Source organism: Lissotriton vulgaris, chromosome 12, assembly GCF_964263255.1.
Source record: "Lissotriton vulgaris chromosome 12, aLisVul1.2, whole genome shotgun sequence".
In the NCBI taxonomy this organism is placed as follows: domain Eukaryota; kingdom Metazoa; phylum Chordata; class Amphibia; order Caudata; family Salamandridae; genus Lissotriton; species Lissotriton vulgaris.
The window spans coordinates 367536464-367550977 of record NC_141700.1 but is presented as its reverse complement, the minus strand read 5'-3'; the positions used below and the strand labels follow the sequence as shown (position 1 = coordinate 367550977).

The 14514-nt window shown below is 41.6% G+C and overlaps 1 protein-coding gene across 1 annotated transcript in view; it reads right to left on the bottom strand.

Annotated features, from left to right (window-relative positions):
• The window catches only part of LOC147674072 (cysteine-rich venom protein tigrin-like), a 457335-nt gene that overhangs the window by 290225 nt on the left and 152596 nt on the right, over nucleotides 1-14514 (bottom strand). Inside the window, exon 2 of the mRNA XM_086946456.1 lies at nucleotides 8039-8191. Within this exon, the coding sequence (XP_086802582.1) occupies nucleotides 8039-8191 (153 nt within the window). The remainder of the gene's footprint in view (nucleotides 1-8038; nucleotides 8192-14514) is intronic.

Genomic DNA, 14514 nt, shown 5'->3' with positions numbered 1-14514 from the left:
CACTCTAGTGGATTGTCTTAGGGCTGGACTCTTTTGAACAGATAGATTGTCACTCATAGTTACTCTTTACCGTGCATTCAAAGGATTTAGGGCCCTATTAACCAAGATTTTGAAGTGACTTTCTCTTGAAGAACACCTAACATTAAGCAACATCTTTCAAAAATCAGGCCCACAGAGAGTGTGTCTGCGAGGTACCTCTGGTGTTTAGGTCGACTGTTTTATTGGTCAAGCAAAATATAAGACTGAAAGAAGGTTATATACCAGTCGTCAGGCCCCTGCATCATTTTCATTACTCTGGTGTAATTCTGAGTAATTGTTGAAACCAAAAAGTCCCTAGAGAAACGTTTAGTACTGTAATGATGTGACATAGTGTATTCAAAATTGCTGGTAGTCAAATATCCTAAAAACACAATTTAGAATTATTGGAAGAAGCCAGTACTGCTTTTTTATATATGATTTGTTACTGTAATTTTTATACTTGTTAATTCTTATGTGAATTGAAAATTATTTTTGACATTGTAGCATTAGTGGTTCTGGGTGGTTTTAGGATATTTGACTACCAGCATTTTTTGAATACACTGTGTCACATCATTACAGTACTAAACTTTTTTCTAAGGAGTTTTTGGTTTCAAGTATTATCCCCTGTCCCTGATTGGACCAAAAGGGGACCTCCCTCTTTTTCGCTACGTAATTCTGAGTAATGCCTGAATTTTGCATTTGCGAAATATGCTACATTTTTGCCAATTCACTAGAGGTGAACTTTAACATGATTTTTTTAGGAGACTAGTTTGATTGGGAAATTACTTAGTTGTAGTCATTTTCCACTTCAATCATTCAACCTGTAGTACGTGGAGTACTTTTGTATGTGAGGTATCCCCAGAAAAGCCACATAAGATATTGGGCCAAAACTTATCATTCAGATTACATAGAACCCTAACAATCATCTGAGTTCAAATGTGAATTGAGTAGCTGGCTAGCACCTACTGAGCCATCTTTAAATGTGTTTGTATCCCTTGACCCTTCCATTTCATAGAGAGTTCCAACACCAGTTGGCCTGCTCACTAACCTGGATGAGAAGACCCTGAGAAGAACCTGAGTAGCCCAAGTGTATGCTCTGTTTTCTAGTGAATTCACACATTATTTATCTTGTAGACAGACAGCTCCCTGCCCTCTATCATTCTGGTTAGTCAACCTTGAGGCCCCAGCCATGAGAGCAGCAGTAAATCCAGCATGATCATAAACTTCTTTTTCCAGCAAAACCAACAACCAAGATTATACATTTCTGAATTGTCTTCCATATAAGATTACTGGCTGCAGTAAATCTCAGGCACAGTTCTACCTGCCAAAAACTGGTGGAAGTCATGGCTGGTAAATGGTTCAGTAATGAGGAAACATGCATAGATGCACATGATAATTCTGCATCATGCAAGTCATTCCCCGTAACTGGGTCATCAACCCTAAAATGCACAGTAATCTGTGGGTGATACTGTACATTACTCCAGGTGCCAAGACACCACTTCACCATTACAACACAGCTTGTGATCAACCCCTAAGTGTCTAGTCCAAAGACCTAAGGTCACAAGGGTATCCAAATTGCAAGTTATCCACATTTTACTGGAAGACCAAATACTGACACTGCGGCCTCACAATAGTTGATTTTCACGGTCCCTTTATTCTAACCTAGTATAGAACAACTTTATTGTTAGTAAAAAACCACCATGGCTGCGGACCTGTCAAAACCCAGTTATAAGAAAAAGGGAACACTGCCCCCACACCACATGATCCATAAAAACTACATTAGTGATGTGCATTGAGATCCTAAATATCCATTTCCTGATTTCTTTGTTTAATTTTCTCACAGATTTGTTTAAACAATGAAATAGGCTTGGATGCCATAGAATCTTAGTCCACCTCTGCTGTAATGCATTACTATGTAATATTTTTGAAGAGTGGGGACAGGGTCGCTGATGGATCGCCATAGCACAGCGACCACTCCTTGAAGGGAGAATGAGCGCACCTAATTTCAAACTTATTATGCAGTGGCAAAGCTGCAATGGTTGCTGCACTGGTTGGAAATGACTATGGGTGCTGAGCAGACTGTTGTCCAATCTAGGCTCGGCGAGCTGAGCGTCTACACCTGGCTAACTGACCGTACTTGTCCAAGTTTGATGATGACAGCGCTGGCTTGTTGGCACCAGTTTGTGCACGGACATAACCCTACCATCCCCTAATCACCATTAATTACTTTGGCTCAACAGTCGGACATGCAGGAGTTGGCTGCCCAATACGACCTGACGCAGTGGAAAACAGCAGAGATTGACATTGTGGGGGATCTCTTTCATGAGGGAGCTCTCACGTCCTTCAAGGGCATCATGCACACATACACTGTGGGTGTGGCTCACTTTCTAACTTACCATGCCATCCAGCACACGTGAGAATACTCAGGGAACCAGTGAGGCAGAACCACCTCAATCGCCCGTCCCACACACACTCCTCACACATGGCGGAACTAATCTAGCCATCTCAACACTATATGTGGCACTCATGACTAATGCTCCTGTGAATGTCAGGAAGGGCCTGGCCCAGTGGAAGGAAGTTCTCCCTCAGCCATTGACAGACAAGGACTGGGCACGAGCTCTACAACATATAAAGGATGTGTTCAGAAACCCAGATTCCACTTTTCACAATTTAACTACAAACATCCTGCCTATCTTTCTCCAGTGCATCAAGCGCATATCCCCTACATCCACACCCGATTATCTGAGGTGCAAGCTGCTTGAGGCTGTGTTCTACCACATGGTACGCAACTGCCCACCATTGCAATTGACATGGGTGGAAATTAAGACCCCCACAGTAGAATTAGCAGGCCATGCACTGACACCCACCCCCAAATCCTGCATGCTTGGCCTCCGTCCCAAAGCCAAAGGAGATAAACACCTAAAACAGTTTATCGACCTTGCGTTTGTTCTCTTCAAATGGCAGTTTGTAATGCAGTAGAAAGCACCCACGGCACCAGACACTGATAAATGGTTGAATACGCTACTACATGGGCAGGTGTGAAATCCAACGTGCTGAGATCAGTGCGTGCTAAGAGCGAGGCAAGGTGGAGGGTAAAAATTGGGACACCTATATTGTGAACCTTTGAGGAAAGGATTGAACGTCATCCCCGAAGGGAACACCCTGCTACTACAGAATCACCACTGTACAAGGGCAATGTGACTGATCCAGAGGCACCCTACATTGTTGGAATCCAGTGGGTGGTGGATGCTAAACATATAGGTGGGACCTCACAAATTATGAACGTTGTTATTTGGGCTCATGGTCACAGCCTATTTATATCTGATGTACCCCGTGCTCAACCCGATAAGTGGCAGTCTCACTCCCTCCCCTCCAAAACGACTTATAAAAGGAGGATATCATGGGAACTGCCTATATATCATTTTCTGGGTTTTTAAAAGTAGATTACGCTATGCCTGGGTACAGTATACATATGGATCTGAAAGGTATGCAATTTTAACGGATTCACTTTTTGTTGTTGTTGTGAAATAAATAAAAAAAAGAATGAATATCAGGTTGTCATGGAAAGACCCACATTTTACACTAGATATCAGCTTCCTCAAGTGCCAATAGTGTTGTACGTAGTCTCACTTAGAATTTTGCCATTATAATGTATATTTAGTGGCACAATGATCAATATATTAAAGATTAAATTATGCTTCATGGCGTCAACAATACAATACCAACAGCAGTTGTTACACCTTTGAAACTCGTCCTTTAAGGAGGCTATTGATATTGTCAAAAGTGCGGAGCGATCCATGTGTTCAGTCAAAGACATGTCTGTAGATCGAGAAGTTTCTGGTTATTTTCGTTTAGTTAGAAGCAAGTAAGTGCAAGAAATGTTTGATGATATGAGTGACGAAAAAGATACACTGGTTTTCAGAGCATCAGGAAAGCTACAATATTACAGATGTGGCTAGATGTCATTTTTCAAATAGCAGGAATTATCAAGCCAGTAGTAAAGAATGTTTTAGGTATAAAATTATGAGTAATTTTTCTAGTACCAGCACAGAAGTATCAGAAAAGTGAATGTTGTTCAAGAGGTTGAGTGTGATTAATGGAATTTAAAGTGAACATGGTCTTGTGCGTGTCAAGCAGAGTGACACTAAAAAGTTGTGTGGTGTTAGCGAAAAACCACATATTCTTCCAGAATGTGACATATTTAGTGATAAAAATGCTTCAAGTATTAGTTGATTCTGGTTCACCATTTACAAACATTTGGGATAATTATTTAAGCAAGTATTGGAAGGGGCAAACAGTTAGAGCAAACTGATGTCAGAACATGTACTTATGATGGTAGTACGATTGAGATGATTATTTTTTTCATTTCTAATATATGATATAAGCATAGAAGAATGCTAGAAAAAAAAGTGTTCATGGCAAACAAGGGTTACTATTTATTAGGTTGATGACATCGTGGTAACTTGGGTATTAATTTAAGGCCAGGAAATGCTTATTCGATATCTTGTGTCTATAGGTTTAACAATAAAGTGATACATGTTTTTCAAATGTATACAAATGTTTTCAAAAAGGAGCTTGGTATTATGAGGTAATTTTCACATGAAATCAAGTTCGAAGATAAGGCAATACCTAATAAGCACAAGCTAAAGTACATACTCAAGAGTGTTTGTAATGATTATGGGGCTGGTTTAGGTTGCGAACTACAGTATTCTCTCCACCAAACTCTAAGTCAGGCTTTTAATGTCAATAGTGAAGACAAGTGCAAAAGGGCAATAATAGAGTTGGTTAATTCTACTGAATGGGTATCCGTTAGCGCTATAGTCAGCAAAAAATCAAAACTAGTAACCTAAGTTTATGTGGAGATTTGAGAACTGTAAACAAACACATTTTATTGGATACCATCCCCTACCAAATCTACGAGAGCAGTTCGCCATGATGTATTGTTTAAACTGTTGCAGAACAAAAGCATGACTCTTTCAATGGACAAAAGTAAATTTTTATGTCAAGCGGTTGAATATTTAAGTCAAAGGATAAATGATGTAGGCATCAAACCAAATGAATCTTTGCTGGAAGAAATCAGAATGCGTCAAGAACAAGGCGCAGCTGGTATCATTTTACGGTCTATCTGAGTATTACTCCAAAATTGTGAATGGGTTTTCTTCATTGTCGGAACCTACTGAAGCTTTGTTAAAAAAAAAAAGATCAAGTTTATTTGTACTCTGTAGTTCGATAGTGCTTTTGTTAGACATAGAGAGAGCTGCGTTTGCCTCAAGACTGTTAAAGGTAGCTGAATAAAGAAAGTCGATTATAGAGGGAGAGGCATTTGGGCTGTGAAACATTTTGAACCATTTTATAACATTTTTGAGGGGCAAACCATTAATTATCACAATTTTTCATAAAGCTTGTTGTTATGCCGACAAGCTTAAAACATGCAAAGCTACTTCTAGATTGGTCAGGATTTTGTTGAAACAATGTGAATTCAAGGAGTGCGTTAAATATGTTCCTAGGAAGCAAACTGTTGAGGTGATTGCTTATCCTGGTTACACGTGTGTAATGATCAAGTGGATAAGCACATTAGAATTAAGGATTGTGGAGTGACATCAGCAAATGATCCTTTAGTTTGGTTCAGCAAGACATTGAGGAGAGAATTGGTTATCAGCTTGTGGTCACACACAATTGTGAGTGAAGTTAAGAGATAAGTCATTAAAGGAGTGGCCTAGGGCAAAACCTTTAGTACCCGAGTTACAATTATTTTGGAAGGACAAGGGAGAATTTTCTTGTGAAGGCGATATTATTCTCAGGTGTGACTTGTTTGTATCTCGAAATGTCACAATGGGCATTTATCTGAATCTGTCAACAACAACAAAAACTGGTGAGATCTATGTATTGGTGGTCATATATCATCCATATGATTGTTAAAGTAATTTTATGATATGATTTTTTAAATATCCAAAGGATTATCAGAATACTTAATGAATAACTGAGGGGCATATAATCAAGAACGGCGTTAAAACTATCGCCACTTTAGCAGCAGGAAACTGCAGCTAAAGCAGCGATAATGGGCTTGATAATATGCCCTTGTGAATTCCCATAGAAGTTTTGAACTCACACGATATATAGGGTAGCGCTATTGAGAGAGAGATATGTATGTGAGAAAAGAGAGAAACTCAAGACGGGGGGCACAACAAAGTTGTGGACGAAAACCCTCACTCACCCAAGGGTGACATGCTTCATCATTGGGTTCCTCCAACACACCGGGACCGCAAGGTAACCCGTGTGGGCTACAACTTACCCAAGAGGGAAGGAGCAGGAGTGCAAAGCACGTGTTGGATCTACCAACTCGAAATGGCAAGGAGGAGCAGAGTGCAAATTAAAGAGGTGAATTAAAAACTACCTACATACGGGCAACAACTTTATTCCTCCTTCCTACGTGGTTGTACTTAAAAAGTAAGTGAGGAATAGGGTTATGGATATATACCCTATCTAGTGGTCAACGTGTTTCAGCCTTAACGACAATCAAGTTCCGGGCATTCAACAGGACCTGTATCTATCAGTCACTCTGCTAAAAGTGCATAAATAATAAAGTAATGTACGGGTGGTACTTAAGCCTCAATACTTGACCTAAAATAACATATATCCGTCAGTATCAGTGGTCAGAAGGCTCTAAACATCAATATGTATATTCCAACTCAACCTTCTACAGAGTCTCTCACCTTGTCAGTTTCTCTCAAATACCGCTCCTGTGCTCCTTGCTTAAGTACCACCGATACATTACTTTATTATTTATGCACTTTTAGCAGAGTGACTGTTGTGCCCCCGTCTTGATTTTCTCTCTTTTCTCACATACATATCTCTCTCTCTCTCAATGGTGCTACCCTATATATCGTGTGAGTTCAGTGATTACGGAAGTAGTATAGGATAGAATCTCTATATTGTTGCATAGTCCTCCTATAGGCCCTCTTGTGTGTGATACACAATTCCCATAGAAGCCCATGTTCTGGTGTGATAATTTTAACGCCATTCTTGATAATATGCCCCTGAGTTCCCTTAAACCCTATAATGGTACCTGAAAAGCCATGGCAAAATTTAGCTACTGATTTCCTTTGACCACATTAGCAACTGTGGAGAAGTGTGGCTCACTGGTTAGAGGAGGCAGACCTGGAAGCAGAGGTCAGCCCTGGACCGGGGTTCAATTCCTGGCTCGGCGGGGTCTTCAGCCCTAAAATGTCCATGGACTCGACAATTCTTGCCCCGGTGCCTACTCCATTCACAGGTTCACACTCTGCGACTCTGGGCAACAGCTTGCTTAATCTCCACAACGGCCCCTCGCCATGGGATGCCTGGCTTTCACCTTGCGGATACCCTGCCGGGGTTATCTCACAGGGGAATACCAGGACGGGTTCCCTAAGCAAGCGCTTAGAGACCGGTTGGTGATTTGCGCTATATAAATTCCTGTACATTTACATAACTATAAAACAATATGAGGTCTGTTATTATAGTTGACTGTTTTTGAAAGGAGTTGGAATAAAAGTGTATCAGATGTTGTTAAAGAATTTTTAAATGTTTTGCAGAAAAGGTGTAACTTTATCATTGAACACTGAGAATTTGTGTTTTACAAGATGAGAATGTTTTTATAGGAATTGGTACACTACACAAATTTACTCCATTATAATCTCGTAGTAGTTGTTTGGCAGAAAGAATCAATAAAGCGTTTGCCGAAAGCATGCAATCTGCTTTTGCTTTTGCAGAAAGGTAAAAAACTTCACTCAGGAAATAATTTGGTCATATCCTCGTACTCTTTATGTAACCACAGATTTCTCATCATTTAAGATGCTAATGATACACATTCATCATTCAGATCTTATACGCAAATGGTTGAGGAAATGTAGGTTGCAAAAGTTTGTCATGATTAAAGTAGCTGCTTATTTTAAAGTTTTCTCGCAAACAAGCAAGCATACAATCAACAATGACAATTCTAGTTAGCCAGGTATTGAAGCAAAGACTCACAAGGCATTCTTACTGAATCAAGACGATCTGGGTCTGAACTTGTGAATTTATTCAGATTTTGTCCAATGTCATCAAATGGTGGGTTGTCTCGATCTGGCTGCCCATGCTCAAAGGTACACTGGTCAGCCCAGTCCTGCGCCATGCTGGCTAACTCATCATGCCACTCCTGTAAATAGAAATGCAGAATTATTCCGTTAATTTCTGAATTTTAACTAATCTGAAGTAAAAATGAACCAGTTCTCCTGGGCTTGGTGGTCTGGTGTTATTGCACATCTAAAAGCCAACAAATACTATCAGAACAATCTTTTGCAAACTTTGTACTTGTGTAAAGAATAGGCCAAACCCTTTGTAATACAGTATAGAGGAAATGGATTTAGCTTCAGTCTGTAGAACATACAATTTTTTGCTACAAGGTAAAAATGGCAGAGACCAACAAAATCACCGTAGTACAACATAATAACACAACTATTGCTGATATGGCATTTAATTCATTGTTGAATAATCAACAATGAAAAGCGGTTCAACGAAGATCCTGATGTATATTGCTTTGCTAATATGGAATGGAACAGTGTTTTAATCATTCTTCACTTAGAGCCCGATTTACGAAAATTAAATTTACTGATGACTAAATTATGACTCAGACCAATTTGAAAAACAGGAAATGAAAAGACGATCTATGTAGCTTTACTTTATAAAAATAGTGATTTGTTATGATTCATTATTTTATGGTTAAAATCTTTTATTCACATGTATCATGAGCATACAAGTACATTCAGTATATGAATTTGCTCACTTCTCGCTATGTGCATGCAAATCAAGGTGATGAGCGTCGCAGTACTCTTCATATGGGTTTTCAAATAGTAATGGCAAGTAAACTCGAAACAACCTAAACCCCCTCCCACCCACCCTTCCCCTAGTACTCATAATAAACATGGCAGTCACGGGTGAGAGGGATTCAGTCCTCCCTTCCTTAATTTATGATAAGACCTAATCTGATTCGGTCAATCGGAGGGTACGTAAGTATTTAGGGAATGTTAGTTCTCTAAATTCTGTGGATAATAGAAGGGGAAATGGGTGCCACACATCATGGAAAGAGGTCTTGGGGGTCATAGAGTGGCAGATATCCGTTCCATCCCCAGGATATACTATAATCTGTGGAGCCACCCTAGGTGTGTAGGAATGGTACGGGTCCCCCAGTGAGCTAGAATATTCTGGAGCGCGGCCCCTAATGTCAGTCCCATCTGTCTCCCTTTGCAGGATTTGAGTGGGTATATAATGGGTTGGTTAAGCCCAGTACCATTTGTGCAGGGAACTGTGGTATCTGTGTGTCAAAATGTATGTCGCCCTCGTCTAACATCTGGGTCCAGTATGTTGTGAGCTTCGGATACTCCACTCCCAGAGCAGGTGCAGAATCATGCCTATTGAACCACATCCACGCCAGCAGTCTGGGCTCTGTTCCGGATTCCCTTCATCAAGATGTTCTGGGGTCAAATACCAATAGGTGGCTATCTTAGTAGCCGTCTCTGTACTAGAGGTGTTCTGAGCTGTGTGTCTGGCTAGATGATGAAAATCACCCCACTCTTTAGTAGATAATTCTCTCCCAAGTTCTTTTGCCCACCGCTTTTGGTGGCTGCAAAGGGGCTGGCTTGCGCAGTAATGCAAAGAGTTCGGAAATCATTTATCTGTGATTTTTGTGACCAACCACTAATCGTAACGAGTAAGTGGTCTACTGATGGAGGAAAGATTAGAAGGGTGTAAGAGGTAGTGCTGCACCTGAAGATAGCGTAATCGCTCAGTCTCTGGCAGATTATATTGTTGGCGCAACTGAATGAAGGGGTGATTCCCTCTTTGTCGAACATATGGCCTGCTGCGTGGTTCAGTGTCTGATGCCAAGCTGTGTACACCTCTCTCCATAGGATTGGGGTGAAATCTTCGTTCTCAAACAGAGGTGTCATTGGAGAAGGGAATGTGGTGAACTCCCTACGGGAGGACATGTAATCCCACACCTCCATAACCATCTTTGTGATGGGTAATTTCTGGAAGGCTTCGGGCCTATACTATACTTTTCACAGGGGAGCCTTGCAATCACCCTGTCCTGGAAAAACCAGAGCTTTTCCGATTCCTCCCTACTCCACTCCACTAGATATCTCATCTGCGTCGCTTGAAAGTAACTCTGCAGATTGGGAATTCCCAATGCCCCCTCACCTGGACCCAAGTAGCTCAACTTCATATTCCTGCGAGGCCGGGCCCCTGCCCAGATGAACCAATGAATCTCCCTCTGCATTGTGGTAAGCATCTCTCTGGGAGGGGATGCCGGTAACGTCTGGATAATATATAGGATCTTCCCGTAGGGTGGACATTTTGATGGGAGCAATGCGTCCAAGTAGAGAGAGATGGTGTTGTTGCAGAGCTCCCAGAGGAATGATGACAATGATGTGTCCGGGTCAATCAGTGAGGCCAGAAAATCGTCTGCATAAAGGCTAGCCATGTGCCTCTCCCCACCGAAGGGAATGCCGGTGATCTTTGGATTGTCTCTAATCCAATGGGCCAGGGGCTCCACATACAGAGCAAAAAGGAGAGGAGACAGGGGACAACGCTGCCTGGTGCTTCTACTTATTGGAAAGGGGGATGATGAGTTAACCTTAACAGTGGCCAAGGGGTAACTATAGCAGCTTGACCCCCAGGGCCAGAAATGATTGCCTATTCCAAAGTAGGAAAGGGCTTGTTCCATGTACTGCAAATGCACACGGTCGAAAGCCTCTTCGGCATCGACTGTTAGGAGGAATCTCTCCATATCTGTATGCTAAGCCATATCTACTAGATGTAAAATTCGCTTTGTATTATAGCTGCTCTGCCTATACTGTATGAATCCTGCCTGATCAGGGTCAATGATGCCCGGCATCAAGGGGCCCAGCCTTGTCGCGAGAGTTTGATGTCCACATTTAGCAGTGATATGGGGCAATAGGAACTACATATCTGTTTGTCCTTCCCTGGTTTAGGAATGATTACGATTGATGCATCTAGCATGGTCGGAGAGATCGACTCTGGACCCACACAGTCTAATTAAAACAGGGGTCAGGATCTGGCAAAAAGATTTATAATTGCTTGCTGGCGATCCATCAGAGCCTGGGAATTTAAATGACTTAAGGCGCAAGATCGCTGAGATGACTTCTTCAACTCTGATGGGAGGGTCTAGGGAGAATGCGTGGGCTGCAGTGAGGTGGGGGTATTCGCCCCCTCCAAGAATAAGGTGATATTCTGAGGTTTCAAATCTTGCTTCGTGTATAGCTCTGCATAGAAGTCCACGAATTCCTGTGCTATCTGTTCGTCGTCCCTCAGATCTTTGCCTACCCCCAGAACGTAAGAGAATGGACTTTTATCTGTTGCCTTTGACCCCTTAACTGGTTAGCTAATAACGGGCATGGTTTATCCCCTTCAACATAAAAGGAGTGTTTCAACTGAAGAGCGGTATATTCAGCTCGGTCTAGATCGATGCCCGCCAGATGGGCTTGCGCTGCGCGAAGCTGACGCCAAACTCTGGGGGCCCTGTGCGGCTATGCACCTGCTCAAGTTCCCTGACCTAAGCTGTCAATTGCTCTCTCTTTTGTTTATGAACTTTGGTATAAGCAGTGGATAATGCTTTAATTCACCTCTCACTACAGCTTTCTGTGCCTCACAAAGCGTGGAGCAAGAGACATCAGAAGCATCATTAAGGTCGAGATAGGTACGTATTGTTGTTGTAAGCGGTCGTATCGCTGCAGGGCTATGCAGTAAGGTGTCTCTGAGTTGCCAGTTCCCAAAGTGTTTTCTCTAAGGTGGGAGATGTAGTGTGAGTGTCACTGCATCGTGATCTGACAGCGCCGCTGGCTCTATCTCTACGTCTACCAGAATGTTATGTACATCCCTAGTCCCTGAGAGAAGGTCAAGGGGTGCATACATTTTATGAGCATGGGAGAAAAAGATGTGCTGGGTAGAGTGTGGGTAAGCTTCCCACTAGAGATCGATTAGCCCCACTTCATGTAGCCACCTGCCCCCATCCTGTGACAGGCTCCCAATTGTTCAGAACGGTGGCCGGATCTATCTTTGTCAGCATTAAATACAAGATTCAAGTCACCCCCTAGTAATATCTTACGTGATTGTGTGGCCGACACTTCTGAAACTGCTGCCTGTAGAAATTGTTCCTGTCCTGTGTTGAAAGCGTATACGGGGACTCTGTGGGATCCACAACATTTCTACAATTGAGAGTTCCCACACTTCTCTCAACTAAAATGGTACTCTTCTTGTTTGACTGGGCTATAGGCCACCATATTCCCAAAACATTAAGCGGAGGCATCAAGATTTGACCTTAGAATGTGACCAGTTCTGTCTGTGTTGGTAACTGTTGCATTAGGGCCCAGGCTCTGCCAGCACCCAGAGAAGCCTACCAATCCCAGACACTTGTGAATACTAGTAAAAAAGAGAAGGGAGGCCTCCTTTATATGGGTATAAGGGACAAGGAGGACTAAGTGGGAAAACACAAGGAAAGTCCCTGGGTTATGTACTAACTTTGGAACCTAAGTGTAGTTCGTGTGTACCAAAAAGCTATACCCCAGTACTAAAGTATGCATTCATAATGACACTGTAAAACACCAAATTTATATAAATTCTAAAACAGAAATGTGAAAATAAGAAATAAGAACCTTAGATGTTGTTGTTTTATCAAATAAATGTACAGTTTATTACAATATTCACAAGGTTAAAAACAATCATATGCACAGATAAAAATTAATAAAATATCACAATGAGTTAAAAACAATGAGTTTCAGGAGTCACAGTTTGTTTTCGTTGTCGACGCTGCGTTTCGGTGAGTCTGTGATACCACCTTCCTCAGGACAAACAAATTTCTATAAAAAGACATTACAATTAGAGGACATCCATTTTTGTGCATATCGAGCGTCTAGGGCTCTCCTTTTTTTCAGACAGGCATTAATTCAGACATATTTTAACCTTCTATCTTCCATAAACAACAAGCTAAGCATCATGGTACTTGATGGGAATATAAATTACATAATAAGGTTCTAAAGGGTGTATGGATGGGAGCAATTTTGGTACAAAGGACTATCACTATGGTCTCCATAGTACTGTTGGCTAGGCAACACGTGTATCAGGCTGCTTCTGAATGGGAATGAGTCTGAAGCGTACCTGTGTGGGAATTCTTCAAAAGTCCTCTTCCGATCAATTGCGAGGAACTTCTCATGTATCAATTTGGCGAAAATGGCTTCCTGTTTCTTAATTTACAGGGTGCTATTTCTATAACGGAATATAATGAACATCAGTACTTAATTTTTTGTCCATTACTTTTTGTTTTTTAAGGAGGAATTCATAAATTACTCTGGTTACCTGTTTTGGATTCAAAGCTCTGTATTGTAGAGGTTACCGGAGGGGTGCCACCGATTTTGAATTAGGGGACTGTTGGAATTGAAAAGACAGGAAAAAATGGGCCTCAGTATTCGTGTTTGGACCAATAAATATGTCCTATCTATACCAAAAGGGTTAATTCCTAGACATGAAACTCACCAAACATAAGGGTTATGAATGGTCCTTCGTTTCTGAGTTAAACCGTGCTGCTGGATGCCTTCAATTATATCCAAAGCGTTGGGTAAAGAACACTCACGGTTGGTTTAGCATTCAACCTATTGGGAACATATGATATATATCACAATTAGTAATCGCTAAGGTTTTTAAAACGTGAAAAAAAGGTTTTGGTTATTGCTGGTTTAATGGTATCTATTCCGTTTATGAGGAATTAAAGGGAAAGCCAAGGTGCCCGAAGTAAGTATAACTCCGAGTATTTTTAAGCTAAAGGCGCCTCGAGTTAGAAAAATGCCGCAGTTCGAATTGCAGTTGTCGGCATTACGAGGATAAAACGGCCAGACTCGCGCTCACCTTTTGTATTCGTGTCGGCCTCCTTGCTCCCCTCACGGTCCTTCCTGCATCTGTCGAAGTGCTCGATCTGCCAAAGATAAACAGGGTCTTTCGACTCCTGTTTAAAAAGGATTCAGTTTCCCGGGAAAACGATGTTATGGCTGTCTTTTTGCCAGCTCTCTGGAGAAGGAGAATGATGGAGAGTGACTCCAGCCTATCACCCCCATAGCATAGGGATTAGGCCGATAGACAGGGACCCTGTCATATATATATAAAGGCATTTGCGTGTTCCTTCCCTTAGAGTAAGGCTTATGAATTTAAGTGAGGGGTTAGATATATAAGTATTAGTCATGATTTACTCATTTGCTAACATGCCGATCTGTTTTTCATGGAGCTATGCATATTATGGGCTCCGTAGGCCTTAAACGAGACAGACTCCATTTTGCTTTCTGCCTGGTAGCTCGAGAAGGCTTTCTAGGTCAAGTGTGATGTTTTAGTTTCAAGCTGTTGTTCGCTTGGAGAGAACCGGTTCAGGCTGACCCTTATCGAAGGAATGTATTTTTCTCCACTCCGAAGACACAACTT